General features: G+C 61.8%; 6 protein-coding genes across 11 annotated transcripts; 2 read left to right on the top strand and 4 right to left on the bottom strand.

Annotated features, from left to right (window-relative positions):
- Window positions 1-17: 17 nt before the first annotated feature.
- On the bottom strand, window positions 18-1509 carry Rnf224 (ring finger protein 224). Its single transcript, XM_070005242.1, is given in 4 exon segments — window positions 18-452; window positions 454-495; window positions 739-772; window positions 1364-1509. Coding segments are annotated over 4 exon segments (657 nt in total).
- A 991-nt stretch (window positions 1510-2500) lies between these two features.
- On the bottom strand, window positions 2501-6603 carry Cysrt1 (cysteine rich tail 1). 3 transcript variants are annotated; one of them, XM_070015153.1, is made up of 3 exons: window positions 5707-5983; window positions 3483-4783; window positions 2501-3220 (listed from the first exon to the last, which is right to left on the bottom strand). In XM_070015153.1, exons 2-3 carry the CDS (start codon window positions 3893-3895, stop codon window positions 2749-2751), a joined length of 885 nt encoding a protein of 294 aa, XP_069871254.1. In that variant the 5' UTR covers window positions 3896-4783; window positions 5707-5983; the 3' UTR covers window positions 2501-2748. The 3 variants fall into 3 exon arrangements, with proteins under 3 accessions (XP_069871254.1, XP_069871255.1, XP_069871256.1); XM_070015154.1 differs by lacking the exons at window positions 3483-4783; window positions 5707-5983 and adding an exon at window positions 6483-6603 and having other exon boundaries at window positions 2501-3173; XM_070015155.1 differs by lacking the exon at window positions 5707-5983 and having other exon boundaries at window positions 2501-3173; window positions 3483-3564.
- Window positions 6604-6648: 45 nt separating this feature from the next.
- Rnf208 (ring finger protein 208) lies at window positions 6649-8529 on the top strand. Its single transcript, XM_070015157.1, has 2 exons — window positions 6649-6718; window positions 6993-8529. The coding sequence occupies exon 2, from the start codon at window positions 7048-7050 to the stop codon at window positions 7843-7845; it is 798 nt and encodes a 265-aa protein (XP_069871258.1). The 5' UTR covers window positions 6649-6718; window positions 6993-7047; the 3' UTR covers window positions 7846-8529.
- Window positions 8530-8965: 436 nt separating this feature from the next.
- On the bottom strand, window positions 8966-10731 carry LOC138822347 (ring finger protein-like). 2 transcript variants are annotated; one of them, XM_070015152.1, is made up of 2 exons: window positions 10643-10731; window positions 8966-10385 (listed from the first exon to the last, which is right to left on the bottom strand). In XM_070015152.1, exon 2 carries the CDS (start codon window positions 10317-10319, stop codon window positions 9747-9749), a length of 573 nt encoding a protein of 190 aa, XP_069871253.1. In that variant the 5' UTR covers window positions 10320-10385; window positions 10643-10731; the 3' UTR covers window positions 8966-9746. The 2 variants fall into 2 exon arrangements, with proteins under 2 accessions (XP_069871253.1, XP_069871252.1); XM_070015151.1 differs by having other exon boundaries at window positions 8966-10703.
- A 254-nt stretch (window positions 10732-10985) lies between these two features.
- Ndor1 (NADPH dependent diflavin oxidoreductase 1) lies at window positions 10986-19461 on the bottom strand. Of its 3 annotated transcripts, XR_011370402.1 has the most exons (15): window positions 19281-19461; window positions 19100-19177; window positions 16184-16281; window positions 14514-14612; window positions 14330-14431; window positions 14016-14225; window positions 13639-13760; window positions 13324-13544; window positions 13091-13198; window positions 12798-12912; window positions 12520-12666; window positions 12304-12422; window positions 11960-12054; window positions 11256-11880; window positions 10986-11070 (listed from the first exon to the last, which is right to left on the bottom strand). XR_011370402.1 is itself a non-coding variant. In XM_070015149.1 (14 exons), the coding sequence occupies exons 1-14, from the start codon at window positions 19413-19415 to the stop codon at window positions 11736-11738; spliced, it is 1794 nt and encodes a 597-aa protein (XP_069871250.1). In that variant the 5' UTR covers window positions 19416-19461; the 3' UTR covers window positions 11194-11735. The 3 variants fall into 3 exon arrangements, 2 of the variants coding, with proteins under 2 accessions (XP_069871250.1, XP_069871251.1); XM_070015149.1 differs by lacking the exon at window positions 10986-11070 and having other exon boundaries at window positions 11194-11880; XM_070015150.1 differs by lacking the exon at window positions 10986-11070 and having other exon boundaries at window positions 11194-11880; window positions 14313-14402.
- A 53-nt stretch (window positions 19462-19514) lies between these two features.
- Window positions 19515-20897, top strand: Tmem203 (transmembrane protein 203). Its single transcript, XM_070015148.1, has one exon. It carries the CDS (start codon window positions 19668-19670, stop codon window positions 20076-20078), a length of 411 nt encoding a protein of 136 aa, XP_069871249.1. The 5' UTR covers window positions 19515-19667; the 3' UTR covers window positions 20079-20897.
- Window positions 20898-23774: the final 2877 nt, after the last annotated feature.

Here is a 23774-nt window from a genome sequence, read left to right as displayed (position 1 = left end):
AGTGGGAGTGCAGTGGCTCATGCCTCAGGGCTGGCAGGAGGGCACAAGCAGGGGCTCCTCCAGCCGGAGCAGCAGCGTCTGGGCGGGGGGAAGTGGGGCTGGGGGCCCAGGGTGGGGCAGAGCCCCGTTGGCTGCCGCCTGATGGTGGTGCTGCCTTTGAGGGGGGCGGGGGGAGGCGGCTCGGCGTGCGGCGGCCCTCGTGCGGCTCTGACCGCCAAGAAGGCGGGCAGGTCCAGGTCGAGCGTGGCCACCCCTCCGCGGGGCGTGGGCGTGCTCTGCCGGCACTGCGGGCAGGGGATCCAGTGCTGCTCCTGGGCCGGCGTGTCCAGCCGCCGCACACACGCCTGGCAGAAGGTGTGGCCGCAGTAGAGGCGGCGGGGCAGGTGCGTGGAGAGGTCGTAGGCCGAGTAGCAGATGATGCAGTCGTTCCTGGGGGCTGTGGGGGTCACGGTGGCCCCCTCCTCCAAGGCCCTGGGGCCCTCGGGCTGCAACATCCTAGGGCACGGGTGCGGGGAAGCCATGGCCCACTCCTGCCCTAGTCCTCAAACACGCCCTCCCTCCCCCCTCCCCCCGGTAGCCAGGGCCACAGGGCAGGCAGGTGCCCGCACACAGGGGCAGGCCAGGCCCCGTGGACTTGGGCTCAGGGCTGGCCACCTTGGTGTCTGTGACCACCCACTGGGTGGTGCCCAGGACCCTTCTGCTCAGCGTTTCCTGGCAGACCTTCTGAGCCCCGCTTACCTGCAGCCACTCACTGGAAGGCCATGCCCGACTCCTGACGGAAGCGAGGCCGGAGCAGGGGAGGGGCACGGGGCCCCCGGGGGCTCCCTCCCTGGGCTCGCATTACTGGCCGGCGGACGGGCAGGGCCGGGGAGGCAGGTGGTGCTTGTCCCTGCGAGAGTGGGCTCCCCTTTCAGCCACACAGCACCTGCAACTGGATCTGCCACACCACACACCGGGAAGGAGGTGGGGAAGCCTGCCCGCCCCGCCCCGCCGCCCCCCACCCCCTCACACCATCCCAGTGCTGTCCCTCTGCCCTCCTCATCTGTTCACCTGGACTCAGGCACTTCCAGACCCCCCACCACACGTATGTGCACACACCACACACATGCATGCACATATACACAGGTGCACACACCACATACTATGTGCATACACATGCACACACACCACACACATACATGCACATGTACCCTCTCTCTCTCTGAAGTTCTCCTGCCCAGGCCTGGGTGGCACCACTCATATCACTTCCCCGGGCCCTTCCCCAGGCTCCAGCCAGCCCTGAGCAGAGGGCATCTGCTGCTCGATGCTCCAGCCTGGCTGGCTGTGTGGGCCCCTCTACCCCAGCACCACCTCCCGGTCTCACAGGCAGTGTCCAGCCAGCTCGGCCCCCAGGGGGCGCTCCCACACTGCGCCTCTCCCCTTCCCTTGGGTCTCCCCATTGGCCTCCAGCCAGCACAGCCAGCCAGGGAGGTGGCTCTCAGGTGAGTCTGGTGGCCGCAGGCCCTGCATGGTGGGGGCCTGGCAGGACTGTCACACAGGCTGGCAGGGCGCTGGGACCACTCAGCCCTGCCGGGACAGGCGGTGGCAGAACAGCCCTCCTTGCTCCTAACTCGCCCCCTTGGCAGTGTGCCCACGCGACTGGCCAGACGGGTTCGCATGCTGGCCTGGGTGGGGGCTGGCCACACAGCCAAGTCATGGCAGGGACCTGCCCACCCGCACCCAGAGACCTCCACACACGGTGAACCACCCAGGCCTCGGCCAAGGGTTGGTCACGGGAGGACCTGTCTGTCCTGCAAGGCCAGCTCAGTTTCCGTCCTCATAGGGTGCTGTGCCTCACCACCCTGCCCCGGAAACAGAATGCCTGGAGCGAGCTTCTGAGCAACCTCCCTACTTTGGCATCCCCCTCGCCCACGGTGTCCTACGCTTCTGAGACAAACAGATAGCACTAGGCACCCTCCTCCTCCCAGCCCATTCCCTGCTATGTCTCCAAGGCCTGGTCCTGGCAGCCCCCTGGAACCCCAGCCTAAGCAGTACAGCCCTGGATCTGCAGGAATTCGATGTTTCATGGAAAACCAGAAAAGCGCCCTGGCTGACAGGGCGGTGACTCAGTGGGCAGGGTTCAGCCCGGGCTGCCTGGCTCTGCCCACTCCCTGAAACCCACCAGCCGCAGCCCCACCCACTGCGGCCCAGACCAACTCCCGGGGGCTTCTCTTGGGCATCCCCTACCCTGTGATGGGGTTTGGCCTTGCTCACTATCTCAGCCTCAGCCCAGGGAATGAATGCAGAAGGGCCTGGGCAGGGCAGGGGGCAGACAGGAGACCTGAAGAGCAGTTTTAATGTGCCTATCACAAGCAGTGGCTTTCCATCTACTGGAAGATCTCACAGAAGCTGGGAGCTTGTTGGAACAGTTTGTGCGAGTGCGTGTGTATGTATGTGTGCAGAGCCTGGACCGACCTCCCCTCCCCCTCCAAAGGGGCCACCCACAAAGAAGTCACTGGCACCAAGCTCACCCGGCTTTATTGCCTAGACCCTGAAGGTGTGGTCAGGGGCATCCGTGGCCCTACCATGGACAGTATCTGGGACTGTGGTTCAAGGGCCCCAGACAGGCCCCAGCCTCCGGCTGCACAGACGTCCCATGGCGGGGGACGGGAAGTCGGGGAGTGGACGGCACCCATGGCAGTGTCTGCTCCTCGTGTCCCGCACACCTTGACCCCTGAGCAGAGGCCTGGGTCCGTGTGAGTGGGCGGGCTAGGAGACCACACAGCAGCAGCTATGGCAGCGGCAGAATCTCGGGCAGTGGCAGCAGGAACAGCAAGGGCAGCAGCAGCAGTGGTGTGCAATGTCGTCGCCGCGGCCCACGGGGGGCGTGCCGGCGTAGGTCAGTCCTGCCGGGCGCCGGGTGCTGCTGTAGGGGTTGCAGGGCTGCTGCCAGGCCTGGTCAGGGACGGCCCCCTTGGCCCCCTTGGGCTGTGGAGCCTCGGTGGGCTGCAGGAGGCGGGCTGGTTCTAGGGCACAGCACCCAGAGGGCAGAGGCTGCCTCTCAGAGGATGACGAGGAGGGAGCCTCCTCTAACTGCTGCCCCAGATCAGGCCGTAGCTGAGCCCGGGGGATGCTGATGTGCGTGTAGGGGTTCTTGACGACCATCTCATGGGGGTCCATGGTCCAAGCTCGGGCTATGGGCAGAGACACGGATACGGATGCTAGGGAGGGAGAGCACCACCTGAGAGCCAAGAAAGAACTCTGTAGAGGATGCCTGCCTTGTCCAGCGTCACATCCCAGGTACGGAGGCCCTGAATGTGCAGACACCGATCCTGGACCTAAGGGGCTGCGCCCAGGGGCCGGCTGCCCGGTGTTCTAGCCCTTCACTGGCCCCGGGATGGAGCAGGGAATGAGGTGGGGGAGACACAGCTGGGCCGCTCGGGGGCCGCGACGGGGGGCTGGGGTCTCCCGGGGCCAGGCCAGTCCCGGCGGTCAGCACTCACCTGCGGTGACGGCGGCAGCAGGAGCAATCTGTCCTCCCAGTCCTCCAGCTCCGGGCCCAGTGCCGGTGCCTGGCAGCCGCCTTTTCCCTCCTCAGGAGGAGGTGGGGCACTGGGGCGGAGCCAAAAGACGGGGTTCCAGACACCCCGAGAGGCCCCAGCAACTGGAGCACAGCAGCACGCCCCTCTTGCTCAGATGGGTGGCGGCCGGGTCCGGGCTGAGGGGCCCCGGCCAGCCCGGGGTGACTCAGCCGCGACGCACCCGGCGGGGCCCAGGCCCCGGCCCCGGGGGGCAGTGGGGGGCCGGGCCCCCCGCGCTCGGCCTCGCAGCCCCTGCGCCCCCACTCAGGCGGGGGGGGGCGCCCCCGGGGGTCCCCGCGAGCCCGGCTGCGCGCGCAGCAGGCGCCCCGGCCCATCTCGCCCTCTCTCCCCCCCGCTGCCGGCGCCCGCTCTCGGCCCGGGCGCTCCCCCGCGCCCCCGCCCGGTGCCCGCCTGCGTCCCGCACCCGCAGGGCCACACCGGACGTGACTCGGAGGCCGGGGACCGGGGTGGGCCCGGACACACCGGCCCACACGCGAGTGTCGGCGGCGCGGCACGTGGGGCGACCTAGGTGTGGGAACCCGGAACTAAGGACGCGGACGGCGACGATTCTCTGCGCAGGCGCCAAAAGCCACGCCCACTCAGGGCCCGCCCCCCGGAGAGGCCAGCGGAGGCCGGCGCATGCGCAACCTAAGCCTGAGCGTCCAGTGGAAACTTTGTTCCCCAGAAGCCTCTGCGCTCCAGGGTTTCCCAAAAGACCCGGTTAGGATGCAGGGCTTGGGAGGCGCGGTTCGGAGCTGCGGGGCGGGGCCTCGTCCCTGGTGGGCGGGGCCATGTGCAGGGGCGGGGCCTGACCGGGGCGGGGCCAGGTCAGGTGCCTCCGGAGGCGCTCCGGGCGCCGGACTGAGGCCGCGCGCTGGGCGCGCCTGGAAGGTGAACTCCAGGCCCTTCTCTGACAAGGCGGCTTTGGTGGCCCCACCTTGGCCGCCCGGGCCCCGCGGCCCCCACTGCCCTAGCTCCCTTCCTGGCCCTCCTCTGCTCCTCGCGGGCTCAGCCAGCTCAGATGTGGCCTTGAGACCTGGCGTCGTGCGCCAGCCTCTCCTCCCCTCGGCCTGGGCCTCGTCCAGGGTCAGGCTCAGGGCTCCGTGCGGGTCACAGAGGGGCAGCGGGCTCTGCGGTGGACGTGGCGGGGCGCGGGAGGCTCCACAGCCTCGCGGTTGCATCATAGCCTGGCTCTCCTTCCCCGAGGGCCCGGCCCGGCCGGCCTGGGAGGAAGCAGAAAGAAATGGGGCCTCTGCGGGTGTGGCTGGCACGCAACTGAGTGACGAAGAGCACGTGCGACCCGAGGGTGCCGCCGGGGCACCCCACCCCGCGCGGGTGCGGGCCTGGGGGCCGTCCTCCGCCCCGCACGTGGGCCGTGGAGCCATCCGACCTTCCACGTGCCACCCGCGCGCCCCTCCGGGTGCCGCCCCCCCCCGCCCCGCGCGCCCCTCCGGGTGCCGCCCCCCCCCGCCCCGCGCGCCCCTCCGGGTGCCGCCCCCCCCCCGCCCCGCGCGCCCCTCCGGGTGCCGCCCCCCCCGCCCCGCGCGCCCCCCCCCCGCCCCGCGCGCCCCTCCGGGTGCCGCCCCCCGCCCCCGTGCGTCCTCCGTCCCCGCGCGCCCCTCCGGGTGCCACCCCCCCCCGCCCCCGTGCGTCCTCCGTCCCCGCGCGCCCCTCCGGGTGCCGCCGCCCCCCCGCCCCCGTGCGTCCTCCGTCCCCGCGCGCCCCTCCGGGTGCCGCCCCCCCCCCGCCCCGAGTGCCCCTCCGGGTGCCGCCCCCCCCCGCCCCGCGCGCCCCTCCGGGTGCCGCCCCCCCCCGCCCCGCGCGCCCCTCCGGGTGCCGCCCCCCCCGCCCCGCGCGCCCCCCCCCGCCCCGCGCGCCCCTCCGGGTGCCGCCCCCCCCGCCCCGCGCGCCCCTCCGGGTGCCGCCCCCCCGCCCCGCGCGCCCCTCCGGGTGCCGCCCCCCCGCCCCCGTGCGTCCTCCGTCCCCGCGCGCCCCTCCGGGTGCCGCCGCCCCCCCGCCCCCGTGCGTCCTCCGTCCCCGCGCGCCCCTCCGGGTGCCCCCCCGCCCCGTGCGCCCCTTTCTCGGGATGGCCCGCCCCACTCTGGTATCTGCCCGGCTCCCGCGGCCCCCCGCTGCTCAGACTTGCCTTCTCCGAGCCTGCTAATTCCGGGCGCCGTGTGGGCGCACTGGGAGCCCGAGATTCCAGGCTTTCCCGCGGGGGGCACAGGCCAGGGAGGCAAAGGTGGGGCCCTGGCACCCATCTTTTGGGGTCCACCTCCCAGGTCCTCTCCCTCGCAGTGGGAGGAAAGGTCTCGCTCGCAGAGCCGGGTGTTCGGTCGGGGGGCGCCGCAGGGTCCCGACCCGCACCCGGCCCTCAGGGAGGGCGACCCCGGAGCGGGCGCCGGGCCCGGAGCGGCCCGAGGGGCGGCCGAGGCTGGCCCCGCCCCGCGGACCCCGCGCGGGTCCCCAGACGGGGGGTGGCGCTGCGGGCGCGGGCGGGCGCCGCGCGCACTGCGGTCCCCGAGCCTCCGCCGCAGAGCGCGCCACGCTCCGCACGCACCTGCCGCCGCCGCCGCCGCGCCGAGCCCTGCGCCCGCACTCGCGTCCGCACCCCGGGGTGCCGCCCGCGCTCGCCATCGCCCGAGGTCGCCGCCGAGCCTCCGGAGCCGCCGGGCCGAGGCGCGGGCGCCGCATCCGGGCCCGCCCGGGAGGCAGCTCTGCGGCGGCGGCGGGCCGGGGCCGCCAGGCTGGGGCAGGTGAGCGGGGGGAGGGGGGGAAGGGCGGGGCGCGCGCGCGCGGGGGGCGTCCGACCCGGGGCCCGCGCCGGGGTCGGGGTCAGAGGTCGGGCCGCGGCCCTTTGTGCGGGGCGCGGGCGCGGGCGCGCGCGCGGCGGGCCGGCACTGCCCTCACGCCGTCTCTCACCTGCAGCACAGGCCTGGTGTAGGCCTCTCCTCTCCCGGTGCCGCGGAGCCTGCAGCGCGGATCCCCCGGCCGCCAGGGCTCCGGCTAGCTGCCTTCCCTGGGCGCCCTGTCCTGGAGCCATGGGGCCCACCTAGCCCCGGCCTGTGCCGATGTCCCGGCCCCGGGGCTGCTGACCTCGGCTGCCGGAGGAGGCCCCTCCGCGCCCCCTCGCCGGCCTCCGCCGACAGAGACCCTGGGTGAGCCCCTGGGCCAGATCGCCAGCCCAGGACAGCCTCGCCCGCCCCCGTGCCCGCGCCTGCCCCCTCCTCCCCCGCCCCTTCCTCCCCCGACTCCTCCTCCTCTCCCTCCCCCTCCTCCTCCTCCTCAGACTGGACCAGAGAAGCCACTGTGGCCTCTGGGGGGGGGCCTGCCCCCCCAGCTGTCACCGGCCGCCCCTAGCAGCCCGCGGGGCGGCCGGGGTCCTCACCAGGCCTGGCAGGACCAGGATGCTGCCCCCTCTCTCCCCCCCAGGCCCCACCCAGCACCTCCACTGGCAAGACCATCCAGTCTGACTGGAGACAACCGGATGCCAGCTGACCCTGGGCCCGAGGCGGGCAGTGGCTGGCCGGGCCTCCTCATGTCCTGCCTGAAGGGCCCCCATGTCATCCTCAAGATGGAGGCCATGAAGATCGTCCACCCTGAGAAGTTCCCGGAGCTCCCCGGGGCCTCCCCCTGCTTCCCACCTGCACCCCGGCCCACCCCCGCTCTGGCACCCAAGCGCGCCTGGCCCTCCGACACAGAGATCATTGTCAACCAGGCGTGCGGCGGGGACATGCCCGCCTTAGAAGGGGTGCCCCACACCCCACCCATGCCACGGGGGCCACGCAAGGGCAGCGCGGAGCTGGGCTTTCCCCGAGTGGCACCGGCAGACGAGGTCATTGTGAATCAGTACGTGATGCGGCCGGGCCCCACTGCCTCGGCCGCACCTTCGTCGGGGGCAGGGGCGGCCGGTGAGCCACTTGAGTGCCCCACCTGTGGGCACACGTACAACGTCACTCAGCGGCGGCCCCGTGTGCTGTCCTGCCTGCACTCTGTGTGTGAGCAGTGCCTGCAGATCCTCTATGAGTCTTGCCCCAAGTACAAGTTCATCTCCTGTCCCACCTGCCGGCGGGAGACTGTGCTCTTCACTGACTACGGACTTGCCGCCCTGGCCGTCAACACGTCCATCTTGAGCCGCCTGCCACCCGAGGCGCTGACCGCCCCGTCGGGAGGCCAGTGGGGGGGTGAGCCCGAGGGCAGCTGCTACCAGACCTTCCGGCAGTACTGCGGGGCGGCGTGCACCTGCCGCGTGAGGAACCCGCTGTCCGCCTGCTCCATCATGTAGCGTCCACCTGCCCACTGCTGACCACCGGCCCTCGCTCGATGCTATTCAGGGACCCAGCCCTGCCCTGTTGCCCACTGACCCTTCCTCACCCACCGTGGCTTCTGGCCCTACCCTGCGTGGCATTGTCGCTGCAACCAACTTTGCCATTAAAACTCTTTGCCAAAGTTTGCACCCGTGACCTGGACTGAAGCTAGCCCCTGTGGGCTGTGCCCGGCATAGGCCTAGGGTGGGTGCCCAGGACCACAGTCCAGACGGGGTCAAGCCTGGAGCCATCAGAGGGAGGCGCAGCTCTGTTTGTTGGGGGCAAGCTGAGCCGACCATGCCACCCGGAGACCTGGGTTTGGCAAACGTGTGCAAATGAGGGCTGGTAGCCTGTGCAGAGCCAGCCCAGCTGGGAAGAGAGCAACTTCCTGGCCAGTGGAGTAGGGTGGCTACATGAAGGCAACTCAGCTGGTGTCCTCCCTTGCCGCCCAGCCCAGAGTACCCACACGGGCCTCCCAGGATGTGTGAGGATGGCCCTCGGGGCCATTGGCGCAAAGTTTTGCAGATGGCTGAGATGGCACCTGAGATGGTACAAGGCCTTGGGGCCTCCTGCCAGACACTTGAACACTGGGGTTTTGAGAAAGCACCTTTGCAGTACAGATGGGGTATTAGTGAGGACAGTCACTGACTGTGGATTAACAGGTATTGTTTATTGCAAGCCAAGTCTTGTGCTGGTGTAGTGTTCAGTCCATAGCTTCCCAACTCCTGTACCACATCACCAAAAAGCTGTGAGGTTGTCAGGCACTGGTGGCCCACGCCTGTCATCCTAACTACTCAGAAGGCCAAGATCTGAGGATCGTGGTTCAAAGCCAGCCCGGGCAGGAAGTCTGTGAGACTCATCTCCAGTGAACCACCAGAAAGCGAGAAAAGTGACTCAAAAGTTGTAGAGGGCTGGGAAGGTGGCTCAGTGGTAGAGCGCTTGCCTTGCATGCCTGAGGCCCTGGGTTCGATTCCTCAGCACCACATAAGCAAAAAGAAAAAAAAAGCCGGAAGTGGCGCTGTCGCTCAAGTGGTAGAGCGCTAGTCTTGAGCTGAAGAGCTGAGGGACAGTGCCCAGGCCCAGAGTTCAGGCCCCACGACTGGATCAAAAAAAAAAAAAAAAAAAAGTTGTAGAGTGTGCACCTTGAGCAAAAGAGCTCAGGCCCGGGGTTCAAGTCCCCTGACTGACAAAAAAGAAAAAAGCTGTAGGTGGGCTCCAGATACCTCCGTTCTTCAGATGAGGCCCTAGGCTCAGTGGTATAAGGTGTCCAGGCAGTTGGGGTGGAGCTGGGGCTCCAAGGCGTGGGTGGGCCCTTGCAGCACAGGCCTTGTGCCAGCCCAGCTGCTCTGGGCTGACCCCTTTGGTCCTGGTCCAGGTGGTGGTGAAGCCTGGAGGAACTCTTGCAGGCTGAACACGTGCAGTGAAGGGACCTCCTGCCAGCTGCCTAAGCCTTTAGGGACACACCAATTTTGGTTTGTCCTGGAATACGGCAAGGGGGTGGGGTGGGGGAGATTTGCAGCCTGTTCTATGGAGGGAACGGCCCACAGCTGGAGTGTATACCTGGTAGGCCCGTCTGCCTTGGAAGGGGGAGGTGTGGCCCAGTGTCTGCCTGGGGCCAGTGCAGTGCTCAGCATGGCAAGCTAGAGGCCAGCCTTTCTCAGCACTTGTCCTTGGTGTAGTGTCCTTGGGCTGGGCTAGTGCCTGGGCTGCAGGGTAGCATAGGCTCTATGGCTGGGTCAGGCTCTTGGGTGGCCCTGAGCCCTGGTTTTTAGGTTCAGAAATGGCAGGTCTTGATTGAAGGCCAGAGTCTTGGGTTTGAACGTAGGCTTTTCAGCCTGGTCAGCAGGCCCCTGGCGTCCAGGGCCATCCCGGGCTTTGCTCAGCGGGCTGAGCGGTCTAAGAGCATGAAAAGCACCCCCAGCAGCATGAGTGGCATAAAGATGAGCAGCAGTCCCAGTAGCTCAAGTACCAGCAGGCTCAGCAGCACCAGGCGGCGGGCACAGAGCCCACGCTCTCGCAGTGCCCACAACCAGGTGCCCAGGCGGGGTGGACAGGGCAGGAAGGGCAGGCAGCCCCGGCCACCCACAGGCCCAGCCAGGAAACGCAGGTGGTAGCGGTGCTCTAGGGCACCCCAGGGCCCAGGGCCCCGGAGAGGGGGTGGGGCCAGAGTGGGGGGTGGCCGCTGAGGCCCATCAGCCTCCAGCAGCTCCTCCTGCAGGCGGCAGATCTCCCACTCCAGCATGGGTGTCTTCTGTCGGCACATTGGGCAGCGCACATGGCCCAGGTCAGCACCAGGAGCCATGCCCAGCAGCTGGTACAAGCAGCCCATGCATAAGCTATGGCCGCAGTTCAGTTGCATCTGCCGGCGCTCGGCAGGCCTGTAGGGCTCTGTGCAGATGGGGCAGTCCCCTTCCCCGGGGTCCTCTTCTTCTTCCTGCTCCTGTGATGCCATCAGGGACCCAGCACCAGCCTCGTCTCTGTCCCCCAGCAGCGGCTCACTGTCTGGAGTTCTGGAGCCCTGTGGGGCCCCAAGGTCATCTCCCGAATTGGCTGCAAGGTGGCACTGTGGGTCTAGGCACTTGGGGCTTGGAGAGGCGCAAGGCCGACTGCCAGCTGCAGAGCTGGGGCTCGGGGCGAGACCCCCAGTACCCAAGTCAGTGCCATGGACAGAGGCCTCAGGCTGGCGGGGGGAATGACCGGGGCTGTGAAGGTCGGCGTGGCCCTCAGGGGCCGGGCAGTGTGTGGGCTCCACCCACTGCTCACTGGAGCACTGACCTCCAACTGCACCTCCGGGCTCCCGGGCCCCACGGGGAGTAAACTTCATTTGGGCCCCCGCGGGTGGCTGGCCAGCTCCTCTATCCCCTGGTTTGTGCCACGGTGTCCCCAGCCAGGCTTGGGGTCAGGTCCAATCCTGGTGTGGACAACTGACGCGACGGCCACTCCTCAACTCCGCTGATCAACAACCAACCTGCCAGACTCCTCCAACAAGGTTTCTGTGGCAGACAAGGCAGCCCTGCCCAGGGGCGGGGCCATGCATACCACGCCCCTCCACTGCCCGGTGATGGCCCGCCCACCCCAGCACCTGGCCAGAACCTTCCAGATGGTGCCCCTCTGCTGGGGATTTGGCTGAGCTGTTTGCAGGACTGAGCGGGTCCTTGGGCCATGGTGTTAGGGTCAGACAGCAGCTGAGTGGGCAGAGGCGGCTGGCAGTGCCACAGTAGAAGTTCCACACACGTGTACATGGTGTGAGGGTCACCACCCCACCCTCCCGCCCCACACGTGCATATGGTGTGAGGTCATCACCCACCCCCTCCTCCCGCCCAGCACCAGAAGAGCTCGTGAGGTTTAAAAGCAGGGTGGAGCAGGGCCAGAAACCACATTTACTGACACTGTTTTGGGACCAGGGGAAGGTGAGGTCCGTCTCTTCTGGGTGCTCAGGAAGCTGAGGCACAGGCGGCTGCCCACCGGGGCCTGAGCCCTGAGGTGCTGAGGTGAGGGAACAGGCTGGTCGCTGCATGCTGAAGTAGAGGCTGCAGCCGCCCGGCACCCACGTCCCTCGGAGGTTCAGCGGCTCTGCTGCCTACCAGGACAGGCTCCTCCTGTACCAGCGAGGAGGGGTTGGCTGTGCAGACCCCCGAGACCAGGATGGAAGGGTGGGACTCTCGCGGGGGATGGGGAGCAAGAGGAACTAAAGGGCATCCAGGGGTGCAGGCTGTAGTGGGTCAGGGCTGAGGGGCCCTGGGCCCCCTCGTGGGGCCTAGAGCCACACCCTGGGTCTGATGAGGGATCTGGAACCAGATAAGGCCAGGTTAAGATGGCTGCCTGCCGGAGGCTTCCCCAGGGGAAGCCTGAGGATTGGCAGGCGTCCTCAGGCCCAGGTCTCCGTCTGGAAGTGCAGCGTCCGCTGGAGCCTGGCTAGGTAGGCGGCAGCATCCGGTTCAGAGAGCCCACCGTGCTCCTGGAAGATGGATGTCAGGGCTTCTGCGACGTCCACTGGGATGCGCTTAGCATTGCTAGAGGAGCAGGTTGCACAGAGCTCAGCAACGCTGGCCCCCGCCACGCTGGCCCCCGCCACGCTGGCCCCGGGCTCACCCTGCGAGGTAGAAGTAGGCACCACGACGGTCCAGCAGCTCCCAGATGAGTGGGCCCAGCTCCCGGAGCCGGTGCTGCACATACACCTTTCGGTCCTGTGGGAGGCAGAGGCGGACTGAGAGCCTTTCCCTTGTCTGTCTTGCCTGGGGCCCTGAGCACACGCACCTGTCCCCTGGAGCCTGGGCCCTGAGCACATGCACCTGTTCCCTGGAGCCTGGGGCCCTGAGCACACGCACCTGTTCCCTGGAGCCTGGGGCCCTGAGCACACGCACCTGTTCCCTGGAGCCTGGGGCCCTGAGCACACGCACCTGTTCCCTGGAGCCTGGGGCCCTGAGCACACGCACCTGTTCCCTGGAGAAGGCGGTGACCATGGTCAGGCAGCCCCTCTTCTCCAACTCCTGCCACTCAGCCTCCCAGTAAAAGTCTTGGTTTCGCTGGCGGCAGCCGAAGAACAAGAAGTTTCCTGGAGATGCAGTGTGGGTCCCAGTCTGGGAGCTGCCCTCTGGGGTTCGCCCAGGGCAGCCCTGGCAGCATCCCTGCCCCAGGAACCCTGCACTCACCGGTCCAACCCTGGGCCACACGCTCCTGGATAGCCGCTCGGAATGGGGCCACACCAGTGCCGGGCCCCACCATGATCACCGGTGTCTCTGGTGTCTCTGGGAAGGCCAAACCCCCAGGCCGCACCCACAGGGGCACCCGGACAGGTCCTGCAGTGGGGTCAGGTGTCATGAAGAGGCCCAAGGAGGCTGTTGAGACCCAGGTCCAGCTCTCATAGGGGTCTGGGGAAGGACTCCTGTGTAGCTGGTTCTACTACCACCCTCCGAGAAGCAGGAGGCACCTTGTTCAGGGTCCAGGGATGCCAGCCAGGAGGAGCAGAGGCCCCGGCGGGGCTCTTTGAGGCGAGTCTGGTACTGCACCACAGCCACGAGAATCTGCAATCTCACGGGGTGAACCTGGGGGACAGTGGGCACCCTGCCTTGTGAGGCCACTGCTGCCTGCTGCCCACCTACCAGGGGCAGACAGCTCCCAAAGCGAGGTTGCTCCTGCTCAGAGGGAGGACCCTGCCTGCTAACACCTTGCCCCTCCTAATTTTCCCAGGTCCGTCCTCAGCTCTGCCCACAGGGCCCTTACCAGTAGGGAGGAGGCAATGGAGAAGGCCCGTGGCCGGATCTGTGGGATGAGGTCCAACAGGTACTCTGGGGGGATGGCGCCCGCGGAGTGAGGGAAGTCACAGAGCACCTGGGCAGAAGCAGTTTGTGTGGCATGCCGTGCCGTGGCTCAGGGTCCTGCCCTACGCCCTGGCTATGTGGCATGCCGTGCATGGCTCAGGGTCCTGCGCTTGCCTAACTTGCTTTGTAGCTCACCTCCAGGATGGTCCTGCGGGGCCTGCTACAATACTCGCAGAGCTCCTCCTGGCCTTGGGCAGAACTGAACTCCAGAAGTTTCTCCCGCTCTAGCCCGTGTGGGGAGAAGCAGGCCAGGAGCTCGAAGAAGGACCGGCGAGGCACGCTGGCAATGTCCAGGTAGTGGGAGACAAGGTGCTGCACCGAGCAGGGCTGCGGCAGTCCCGGTGGGCAGGGGGTGCCTGCAGGGGCCGGTGGGGTGCTTAGTGTGTGGAGCAGTCAGGTGGGATATGGGGGTAGACTCAGCACCAGCCACAAGGCCCGGTCCCAACTCACCTGGCTCCCGTGGCCGCAGCACAAAGCACTGATCAGGGTCCAGGCCCAGCGCCTGGCAGAACTGCTGCACGTGATCAGCCGAATTTGAGGGCTGGATCAGCACAACGTCACCAGCAGCAAAGCTGTGGGAAAGCCACCAGGGCCGTGGGGCTGGTGCGGGATCAGGGAGGGGTGTATACTCTGGGATTGGGAGGAGGGGAATGAGGAGGGAGCTGTCCGTGGAGAGCCAGTAGTCCTCAAGCCCACAGCCCTCTCACCGCCCCCTAGCATTGGCAGATTCTGCTCAACCACAGATGTACCGCCTATCTGTCCTGCCTACCTTGGTGCCCTCACCCCAACCCACCCCCTGTGGACCCAAGCTTTGCTCAGCTGCCCACCTGATGCCAGAACCTGTGATGTCAAACTCGATCAGCCGAACATCCTGGAAGTGTGAGGGGCCCGTGACCCTCTGGTTAGCAACCATGGGCGCCAGGAAGGGCTGCAGCTCTGACGGGGGCTCCTGGGGGTCTGGGCTGGTGCTGTGCAGTTCCTGGGAGCTTCTGCTGGGGGACTGGTGGAGGAACTGGAAAATGAACTTGGAAGGTAGGCTGTGGAGAGGCACAGAGGTCAGGGGGGCCTCCTCCTCACCCCTCCCTCCCCAGCTGGGCAGAGCAGGCACTACTGTTGGCACTAACCCCAGCTTCACACTCACGGGACTCCGGCAGGGATCATGGCAAGGTCGTGGGGCACTGGATACAGCCCCAACACTTTTTCCCACAGGTCTCCTAGCCAGGGGTCAATGGCCGCGTCAGGTCTGGGGAGGGCAGGCACGGGCACTAGCTGAGTATAAAACTGCTCCTCTGCTAATGGGGGGCGGGGGCACTGCTGGTACTCACCCCAGCTCATGCTGGTCATCACCCAGGCACACAGGCAGGAGGGCGCTGCCCCCTAGCTGCAGCAGTCGGCGGTGCAGCTTCTTGGCCACAAAGTTGAACCTGCGGGGACAGAGGCAGAGCCCAGGTGGGGGGGGGGGGGGGTGAGGGTGGGGAGGGTGGTGATGCTCAGCCACCCAGCACAGAGCAGAGCTCAAGCAGAGGCTCCTCAGGGATCCACACTGGCCCCACCCAAGTGGGAGCACTCTGGAGGTGACGACGACTCAAGCAGCCACCAACACTAGGAACAAGGCAGGAACGAGGCCGTGTGGAGGACCTGTGTCCCTGTCCACCCTGCGGGTGCTCCTTGAGTTGGAGGGTGAGGGGCTATCTTAGGGGAGCACACTCCACAGGGCTGGCGGCAGCTGGAACCCCTTCCACTCCCACCTCCCGGAAGTGTGTGCACACAGCCCTGCAGAACAGTCATGTGGCCGTCTGTTTCTCTACCCTCTGCTTGCTTTATCTAAAGTGCTCAAGATGGCAGACACAGTTTGAGGGGCACTGGAAAGGGACCCAGTGCTGAGTGGTCAGGGGCCCCTTGGACAGGTGGCACCTGACCCCAAAGCCCTCATTATCTCCTCAGGACCTGATGCGAAGGTGCACTACTTGCTCAGGGGCCTGACCTGTCAGGAACGGCCTCTACAGTAGGCAGGAGAGCCAGCTCTCTTTCCAAGCTGGGAATATCTCTCAGGTGTACTGGGAGAGGACGGCCTCAGGTTGATCTGATGTTTGTCTCGTGTTGGAATTAGGTGCAAGGCCGAGCGCCACCCGTAACTGGGTTCCCTCTCTGCTCTCTGCCTTGCTCCCTCCCCAATCTTGTCTTCTGTTGTGAGGGCCAGTATGTCCATGGGGGAGGGTTGTTTTTAGTTTTAAAAAATGATCCAGTACTGGAGCATGAACTCAGAACCTTGTGCTCTCCCTTGGCTTTTTTATTCAAGGCTGGCGCTCTACCACTTGCATCACAGTTCCACTTTCAGGTTTTTTTTTTTTTGGGTCCGGTAGTGGGGCCTGAACTCTGGGCCTGGGCGCTGTCCCTCAGCTCTTCAGCTCAAGGCTAGTGCTCTACCACTTGAGCTACAGTGCCACTTCCGGCTTTTTTTTTTCTTTTTGCTTATGTGGTACTGAGGAATAGAACCCAGGGCCTCAGGCATGCAAGGCAAGCACTCTACCATTGAGCCACCTTCTCAGCCCCTCACTTTCAGGTTTTTAGTGGTTAACTAGAGATAAGAGTTTTAAGGACCTTCCTGCCAGGCTGGCTTTGAACCAAAATCCTCAGATCTCAGCCTTCTGAGTAGCTACGGTTAAGGAACGAGCCACCAACACCTGGCTCATGAAGCCTACAAATTCTGCATCACGAGGTTGGGCTGCCTATCAGTCTCTTTTGGTCAGTCATGGGTCTTGAACTCTGGGCCTGGGCCATCCCTGAGCTCTTCAGTTCTTCAGCTCAAGCCACAGTGCCACTTCCAGCTTTTTCTGTGTATGTGGTACCAAGGAAGTGAGCCCAGGGCTTCATGCATGCTGACAGGTGCTCTGCCACTGAGCCACCTGCCCAGCCCCTCGGTCCTCTTGATGACCCTGAGACCTGTACTGTCTGGCCAGGTACTGACCAGCATGCCCATCTGCCCCCTACTCACTTGGCGTACGAAGAGTCCCCAAGGCCAAGAACAGCAAAGTCCATCTGACAGAGGGAGGCTGATGGCAGGCTCTTCCGGAATATGAACCTCCAGAAGTTCTGCAGCCACAGGAAACTGAGTTAGGACTTCCAGCTCAGGCTAGCCCTATGATGTCTGAGGCAGGGATGGAGGGAGGCTCTTGGGAGACGGAGAGGACCAGGTAGGAAGCAGACAGGACAGAACTGTCTGACAGAAGCAATGCTCCCCCAGGCCTCCCCCTCTCCCCTGCCCAGTATTAGTTCTGGGGCTGGAGCTCAGGGCCTCACATTCTTTTTTTTTGGTTGATTGTGGGACTTGAATTCTGGGCTTGGGCACTGTCCCTGCGCTCTTCAGCTCAAGGTGAGTGCTCTGCCACTTGAGCCACAGCACTACTTCTGGTTTTCTAGTGGTTTATTGGAGATAAGAGTCTCATGGACTTTCCTGAACCTGGATCCTCAGATCTCAGCCTCCTGAGTAGCTAGGATTACAGGCGTGAGCCACTGCGCCTGGCTAAAGGGCCTCACACTCTTGCTTGGGTTTTTCACTTGTGGCTGATATCCTAGCACTGGAGTCACACCTCCAGCCCACTATTTTTGCTAGTCACTGGGAGAAAAAAGTCTGAGGTTTTTCTGCTTCAGCTAGCTTCAAATTGTGATCCTCAGATCACAGCTTCCCAAGTACTTAGGATTACAGACGCAAGCTACTGGTGGAAGCATCCATTCTTTCTCCCTTACTATCTCAGGCCCCACACACTCCCATTGCCACCACTGGCTCCTTACCTCTGTTCCCTTTCATCCACCCCTGTGCTGCCCCCTCCCTCCCCCCCCCCCCCCCCGCACCATCTGAGAACCCTGCCATTTGAAAATCTAGATCCCCACACAAGCACCTCCTCTCCCCATTCTTCAGCCAGCTCCTTCTCCTCCAGCATTTCGTATGCCAAATCTTCCCAACTTATAAGCACCTTTTTTTGGGGGACTGCTCAGACATTCTCAGCAGAGCTCCTTCACTCACTGGCTGATCCCGAGATCTGGCTTGTCACAGGCCACCAAAACTTCTCTCCCTCATTATCACAGACACCTCACAGGTCTTGTTTAGTTTCTGCACAGCTTTGTTGGCAGTAGTTCTTTTGTAAAATACTGCCTCCCTATCCTAACCTTAGGGAAGGGGTACTGTCTGGCCATGGCCCTGTTGGACAGTAGTCCCAGGGGAGGCTGGGACTCCCTCTTCTCACATCTTTATACTCTGTCTCATTGACTCCTGTCTCAGAACCTCCTGAAGGTTGAGACCTACTTGCATCTCCCTCCCCTGGATGTCTCTAGAAGACTGCTCTATCAGGTCCTCTCCTTTTCTGTTTTGGCTCCAGAGTCCAAATCCAAAGTAGTGGTCTTCTAGGAGGTAAGGATCATCTTCTAGACCACCCCCCTTTTGTGTTGGTATTGGGGTTTGAACTCAAGAGCCTCTTACTCTTGCTTAGATTTTTTGCTCAAGGCTCACTCTTTACCACTTGAGCCACACTTCCATTTAGCCTTTTACTGGTTAATCGAAAGTAAGAGCCTCTTGGACTTGTCAGCCCAGGCTGGCTTTGAACCAAGCACCTCAGATTTCAGCTGAGTAGCTGCGTTTCAGGCATGAGCCACTGGCTCCAGATTCCATAAATCCCACACATCCTGTGGACTCCACTTTAAGCTTTTCTACATGTCTGCTTTGCCCTGTATTCTGCTACCACCCCAGTTCAGACCACCAGTACCTGGTGCCTGTTTTTACATCTCCTGGAGTTACTCTTGCTTTCCTGTCTCCCAAACAGGTAAAGGTCTTGCTAGAGTACAGTGTGACTGTACCTCCCTCTAAGGCCCTCATCTCAAGCCCATCTGTCTTTTGTAACTGCCCAGCTCTTTGTATCAGCCTGGATGCCTGCTTCTTTTCCCCTTCCCTCTAGTATTTTGAACTGCTTTCCACTCTGCATGAGCAAGGCTGTTTTGTTTGTTTGTTTTCCCCTCCTAGTCCTGGGGCTTGAACTCAGGGCCTGGGCACTGTCCTTGAGCTTCTACCACTGTCCTGGAGCGCTCTACCACTTGAGCCACTAAGCCACTTCTGGCCCTTCCTGTTTATGTGGTACTGAGGAATAGAACCCAGGGCTTCATGAATGCTAGCCAAGCACCCTACCACTAAGCCACATTCCCAACCCCAAGGCTGTTCTTTTCTGCACAGGTTTCTCCCTTTGCCCTGTCTAGTCTCCACTCCTCTTCAGGTTTCAATCCATCAAAGCTCCTTGCAACTCTACCTGAGCTTCTGTTAGTGTGAACTGTGTATGAGCACAAATGTGGCTACTGAGTTGATGGCTGGTCATTAAAACTGTCTCAGGAACATAGTATGTGTTTGAAAGAATTGAATAATGTTCCCTGAAGGTTATAGAACCAAGAGAGTCACACAAGACTCAGATCAGACTCCTACAGTATAAGTCTATAAAGACACAAACAGCCAACATGTAGAACAAGGCTATTCGGTGGCTGCGAAGTTTCTTAAGAGAACTTAGCTCAAAGAGATCCTTTCAAAGCCACTTCTAACATGCATAACATAGTCAAGTCAAAGGCAGGTATTTAACTTTTTTTTTTTTTTGGGGGGGGGTCCGGTCGTGGGGCCTGAACTCTGGGCCTGGGTGCTGTCCCTCAGCTCTTCAGCTCAAGGCTAGCGCTCTACCACTTGAGCCACAGCACCACTTCCGGCTTTTTTTTCCTGCTTATGTGGTGCTGAGGAATCGAACCCAGGGCCTCAGGCATGCGAGGCAAGCGCTCTACCACTGAGCCACCTTCCCAGCCCCAAAGGCAGGTATTTACTGTGGGTCTTGGGCTCCCCGACCAAAGTAGGGCGAAGGTGCGGGAGCCACAGCAAGAGCCTTACCTTCATGTTGTCAGGAGGGTCTCCCTGGCCCGTAGTCGCGCAAACAAATACCACCAGGGGCTCCCTAATGAGATTCGCCTCAACAAAAAGACACGGGTGTGAGGAAGGCCTCGGGGGCCGCGGCCCGCCCCGCCGGGCGCCTCGGCGCGGGGGGCCCTCCGAGCCCGGGCCCGGGCCTTACCACCGCGTACGAGTCCAGCGCCTGCACGCGGCAGTCCAGCCTGCGGCGCCGGGCCTCGCGGCCCAGCCTCTCCGCCACATCCTGGGCCGTGCCGGTCTGGCTGCCGAAGAGCGCCAGGAGCTGCGGGCCCGGCATCGCGGGGCGCCTAGGGACCGCGCGCCGGCGCCGGTGCCGCCGACTGCCGGCTTCCGGCCGGAAGTGACGCCATCTGCGCGCGCCGGCCGGGAATGGCGTTCCGGCGCGGCGGGCGCCGGCAGGCTTCCTGTACCTGGCTCCTGGCCCGGGCCGCGGGGTGGACGGCGTGCTGGGGCCGGGGCCGGGGGCGAGCCGGGCCGCCCGCCGCCCCGCGCTCACCGCGGCCGCAGCGGGGCGTCCGCCGCCGGCGCGATGCTCTTCTCGCTGCGGGAGCTGGTGCAGTGGCTGGGCTTCGCCACCTTCGAGATCTTCGTGCACCTGCTGGCCCTGCTGGTGTTCTCCGTGCTGCTGGCGCTGCGGGTGGACGGCCTGGCCCCGGGCCTCTCCTGGTGGAACGTGTTCGTGCCCTTCTTCGCCGCGGACGGCCTCAGCACCTACTTCACCACCATCGTGTCCGTGCGCCTCTTCCAGGACGGCGAGAAGCGGTTGGCTGTGCTGCGCCTCTTCTGGGTCCTCACAGTGCTGAGCCTCAAGTTCGTCTTCGAGATGCTGCTGTGCCAGAAGCTGGTGGAGCAGACTCGAGAGCTCTGGTTCGGCCTGATCACCTCTCCGGTCTTTATTCTCCTGCAGCTGCTCATGATCCGCGCTTGCCGCGTCAACTAGCTTCTCTCTGGGGCCCGGGAAGAGCTGGACCTTCTTCACCCGCGGCCTTGCTTGGGCCACATCGGAGGAGAGGGCAGTGCCTGACTGCCCCGCTGAGCGAGCACTTTTCTCTCCCTGCCAGTCACTTCTGAGGAACGCGAGCAGCCTTGATCCATGCGATATGTTTCCTGTTGTTCATGCTTTGAATAGCTAATCCTGAACCGATGAGATCCTGAGAGGGTTCCTAGCAGAAATAGCCCTGAACTCTTGACTTTGGAACTCTCACACTGGCAGACTGTCCCAACGAGCTCTGAGCATTTTCTATAGGTCTTAGAGAAGTATTCCTTTACAAAGGCAATAAATCTGGACTCAGGGATTTTGTCTTGCCAGCACCACTGACCTAAAAGCTCACAGCTCCATCTATGCAGGCCAGACTTTGGTTCTTAGATGGTTGAGGTCTGAAAATAAGAAGCAGTTTGCATCTTCTCCACTGTGCCACCAGCCCAGAAAGAGATGGAAGGAAGCCGAATCGATTATAATAAGGATCCTATCTGGGTATCTGCCACCCGAGAAAAGAACTCTGGTATCAGGCATTGCTTGGCTTCCTATCTCAGTAAACTACAGCTTCCCAAACTTCTGCCACCACCTTATAGGCAAATTTAGGCTTCCCTAAGAGATTAAAGACAGAAAGGGGTGCACTGATGCACATGAGCGCAGAGACCTACGCATGGGAGCTTGTGAACAGCCCAGGTTTGTTGGCCAATTTGGTGCTTGAGGCCAATTTGGTGCCAAATGAGAGCATTTGCTGAGGTGAAAATGAAAATAAAATAAGTATGTTTTCCTGAAATGATCAGTCATGTCTGTGCTTCTCAAAGTTTGAATGAGATGAATGCTGACACACTCTGTGCTGTGTGGAGTGACTGGATTCAGAATTGGGGTTGTAGGTGGACCTGCACAGTACTTAGCCTCAAATTCACCTTCGAGATGCTGTTGTGCTAGAAGCTGGTGGACCAGATTCAAGAGCTCTGTTCGGCCTAATCATGTGCCTAGAGCATAAAGGGTAGTGTTTCTTGCTTTAGGAGGTAGTAATTTGCTTTACTTTCTCATCCCCAGGTAGGGGACAAAGATCTAGGCCAGAGTTGAGGATCTGATGGTTTTCATGACTTCTTTTTTTTTTTTTTTTGGTCGGTTGTGGGGCTTGAACTCTGGGCCTGGGCGCTCTCCCTGAGGTTTTCAGCTCAAGACGGGTGCTCTACTGCTTGAGCCACAGTGCTACTTCTGGTTTTCTGGTGGTTAATTGGAGATAAGAATCTCATGGAGCCCAGGTGCTGGTGGCTCAAGCCTGTAGTCCTAGCTACTCAGTAGGCTGAGATCTGAGGATTGCCGTTCAAAGCCAGCCCGAGCAAGAAAGTCCATGAGACTCTTATCTCCAACAAACCACTCAGAAAACTGGAAGTGGTGCTGTGGCTCAAGTGGAGCACTAGCCTTGAGTTGAAGAGCTGAGGGACAGCACCCAGGTCCAGAGTTCAAGCCCTATGACTGAGGAAAAAAAAAAAAAGTCTCATGTACTTTCCTGCCCTGCCTGGCTTTGGACCTTGATCCTCAGATTTCAGCTTCCTGATTAGCTAGGTATGAGCCACTGGCACCTGGCTCATGACGTCTTTCAAGTGTGCCTGAGCTTCCTTTGGGCCCCTGTATAGGGATGGCAGACAATGGCCTGAGGCCTATCTTGTTTCTGTAATTTAAAGTTGTTTTTAGGCCAAGAAGCCTTGTACTGGTATGTTGTCTGTTGGGTCTCTACTTATGGCAGTACTGGAGATTGATCCTAGGATCTCCCTTTCACTCTACCTCTTGAACTATGCCCCCCACCCCCATTTTTTTTTTGGTCAGTTGTAGGGCTTGAACTCAGGGCCTGGGCACTGTCCTGAGCTTTTGAGCTCAAGGCTAGTGCTCTACCACTTTGAGCCACAGGTCACTTCTGTTTTTTTTTTTCTGGTGGTTAATTGGAGATAAGAGTCTCACAGGCCATCCTGCCCAGGCTAGCATTTACCTGAGATCCTCACATTTCAGCCTCCTGAGTCGCTCCGATTACAGGCGTGTGCTTCCAGTACCCGGCATCTTTTTTTGTTTGCTTGTTGAGACGGTGTGATTATGAAGCCCAGGCTGGTCTTATATTTTCGGTCCTCATACCTCAACCTCCCAAGTGCTGGAATTACACAACCACATCCAAAACTTGAGGCCTGTTTGGGTATGACCCATGGACTAAGGATGGTTTTGACAGTTTCTTTTTTGATGTTGTTGGTACTGGGGTTTGAACTGAATGTTTCATGCTTTCCAGGTGGGTGCTTTAGTGCTGAGCCATGGTTCCAGCCACTTTTTATTTGTTTATTTTTATTTATTTTGGGTCCAGTCATGGGGCCTGAACTCTGGGCCTGGGCACTGTCCCTTAGCTCTTCAGCTCAAGGATACCGCTCTACCACTTGAGCCACAGCGCCACTTCCGGCTTTTTTCTTTTTGCTTATGTGGTGCTGGGGAATCGAACCCAGGGCCTCATGTATGCAAGGCAAGCGCTCTACCACTGAGCCACCTTCCCAGCCCCACTTTTTATTTTATTATTTTGTTTTTAGCTGGAACCAGGGTTTGAACTCAGAGCCTCTTGCTCACTGAGCTTGCTTGCTCAGCAGGTACTTTACCAATTGAGTTATGCCTCCCGTCCAGATTTTTGCTGGTAATTTTGGAGAGGAAGTCTTCAAGACTTTTCTGCCTGAGTTGGCTTTGAATTGTGCTACTTTGATCTCAGCCTCCTGAGTAACTAGGATTACAAGCATAAGGCACTGGCATCCAGCTTATACATTTGTCTCTGAGATAGGGTCTCATTTCCTGCCTGGGCCACTTGAATGTGGCTACTTATTTATTTCCCATCTTAGAGCTTTAACTCAGGGCTGGGTGCACTCTCCTACTTGAGGCACAGCTCACTGCTGACGTTGTGGTGGTTAATTGGATATTAAATGTCTTATGGATTTTCCTGCCCAGGCTGGCTTCAAATGTGATCCTGAGATCTGGGATTACAGAGGCTTGAGATGCGGGTGCCTGGCTCAGCTGTCTGTTATAAACAACAACAACAACAAAAAGCAAAGGTTAGCTGGCACTGTGGCTCATGCCTGCTCTCTCAGCTACCCTCAGTATCTGGAGTAGGTGAAGATTGGGAGGATCAAGGCTCAAAGCCAGCCTAGGCAAAATGTCATTGAGATCCTATCTCAATAAACTGGACATGATGGTACTGGCTTGTATCCTTGCTACAAAAGAAGCCTTGGGAAGATTGTAATCTGAGGCTGGCCATGGATGAAAAAAAATGTGACTTTACCTAAAAAAATTGAAGCAAAAAGTGGCTGGAGGTGTGACAGAGCACCTGGCCTGCCAAGCTGGAGGCCTTGAGCTCAAACTACCAAAACAAAACCAAAAGATGAATGGCACTGGTGGCTTAAGCCTGTAATCCTAGCTTTTCAGGAGGCTGAGACCTGGAGAACTGAGGTTTGTGCCTTGCCTAGGCAGAACAATCTAACCAGCAAGCGCCAAGTAAGTACTTTGCCTTGAGTTTAAAACCTTCTACTGGCACATTTGCACACCCACTCACAAAGGTGAATCTGACACAACAGGAGTGGCATGTAGAATGCATTGTTCCTCCTCAGCACTCAGCTCCTTGGGCTGGGTCTTTAT

This window comes from Dipodomys merriami, unplaced genomic scaffold, assembly GCF_024711535.1.
Source record: "Dipodomys merriami isolate MVZ:Mamm:240054 unplaced genomic scaffold, mDipMer1.0.p SCAF_11, whole genome shotgun sequence".
Lineage (NCBI taxonomy): Eukaryota > Metazoa > Chordata > Mammalia > Rodentia > Heteromyidae > Dipodomys > Dipodomys merriami.
Note: the sequence above shows the minus strand (reverse complement) of the source record. Positions and strands in the feature narration are given on the sequence as shown.

Excerpts from the sequence above, each read along its gene's own strand:
- Cysrt1 (XM_070015153.1), bottom strand. The coding sequence starts at position 3,895 with ATGGGCCGGGGCGCCTGCTGCGCGCGCAGCCGGGCTCGCGGGGACCCC. Across the intron at positions 3,221-3,482 it reads TGCTGCCGCCGTCACCGCAG|GTGGTGCTCTCCCTCCCTAG; the intron begins GTGAGTGCTGAC and ends CTTGGCTCTCAG.
- Rnf208 (XM_070015157.1), top strand. The coding sequence starts at position 7,048 with ATGCCAGCTGACCCTGGGCCCGAGGCGGGCAGTGGCTGGCCGGGCCTC.
- LOC138822347 (XM_070015151.1), bottom strand. The coding sequence starts at position 10,691 with ATGAAGTTTACTCCCCGTGGGGCCCGGGAGCCCGGAGGTGCAGTTGGA.
- Ndor1 (XM_070015149.1), bottom strand. The coding sequence starts at position 19,415 with ATGCCGGGCCCGCAGCTCCTGGCGCTCTTCGGCAGCCAGACCGGCACG. Across the intron at positions 12,913-13,090 it reads CCATTGCCTCCTCCCTACTG|GTTCACCCCGTGAGATTGCA; the intron begins GTAAGGGCCCTG and ends ACTGTCCCCCAG. Across the intron at positions 12,667-12,797 it reads ATCCCTGGACCCTGAACAAG|GACCTGTCCGGGTGCCCCTG; the intron begins GTGCCTCCTGCT and ends ACCCCACTGCAG.
- Tmem203 (XM_070015148.1), top strand. The coding sequence starts at position 19,668 with ATGCTCTTCTCGCTGCGGGAGCTGGTGCAGTGGCTGGGCTTCGCCACC.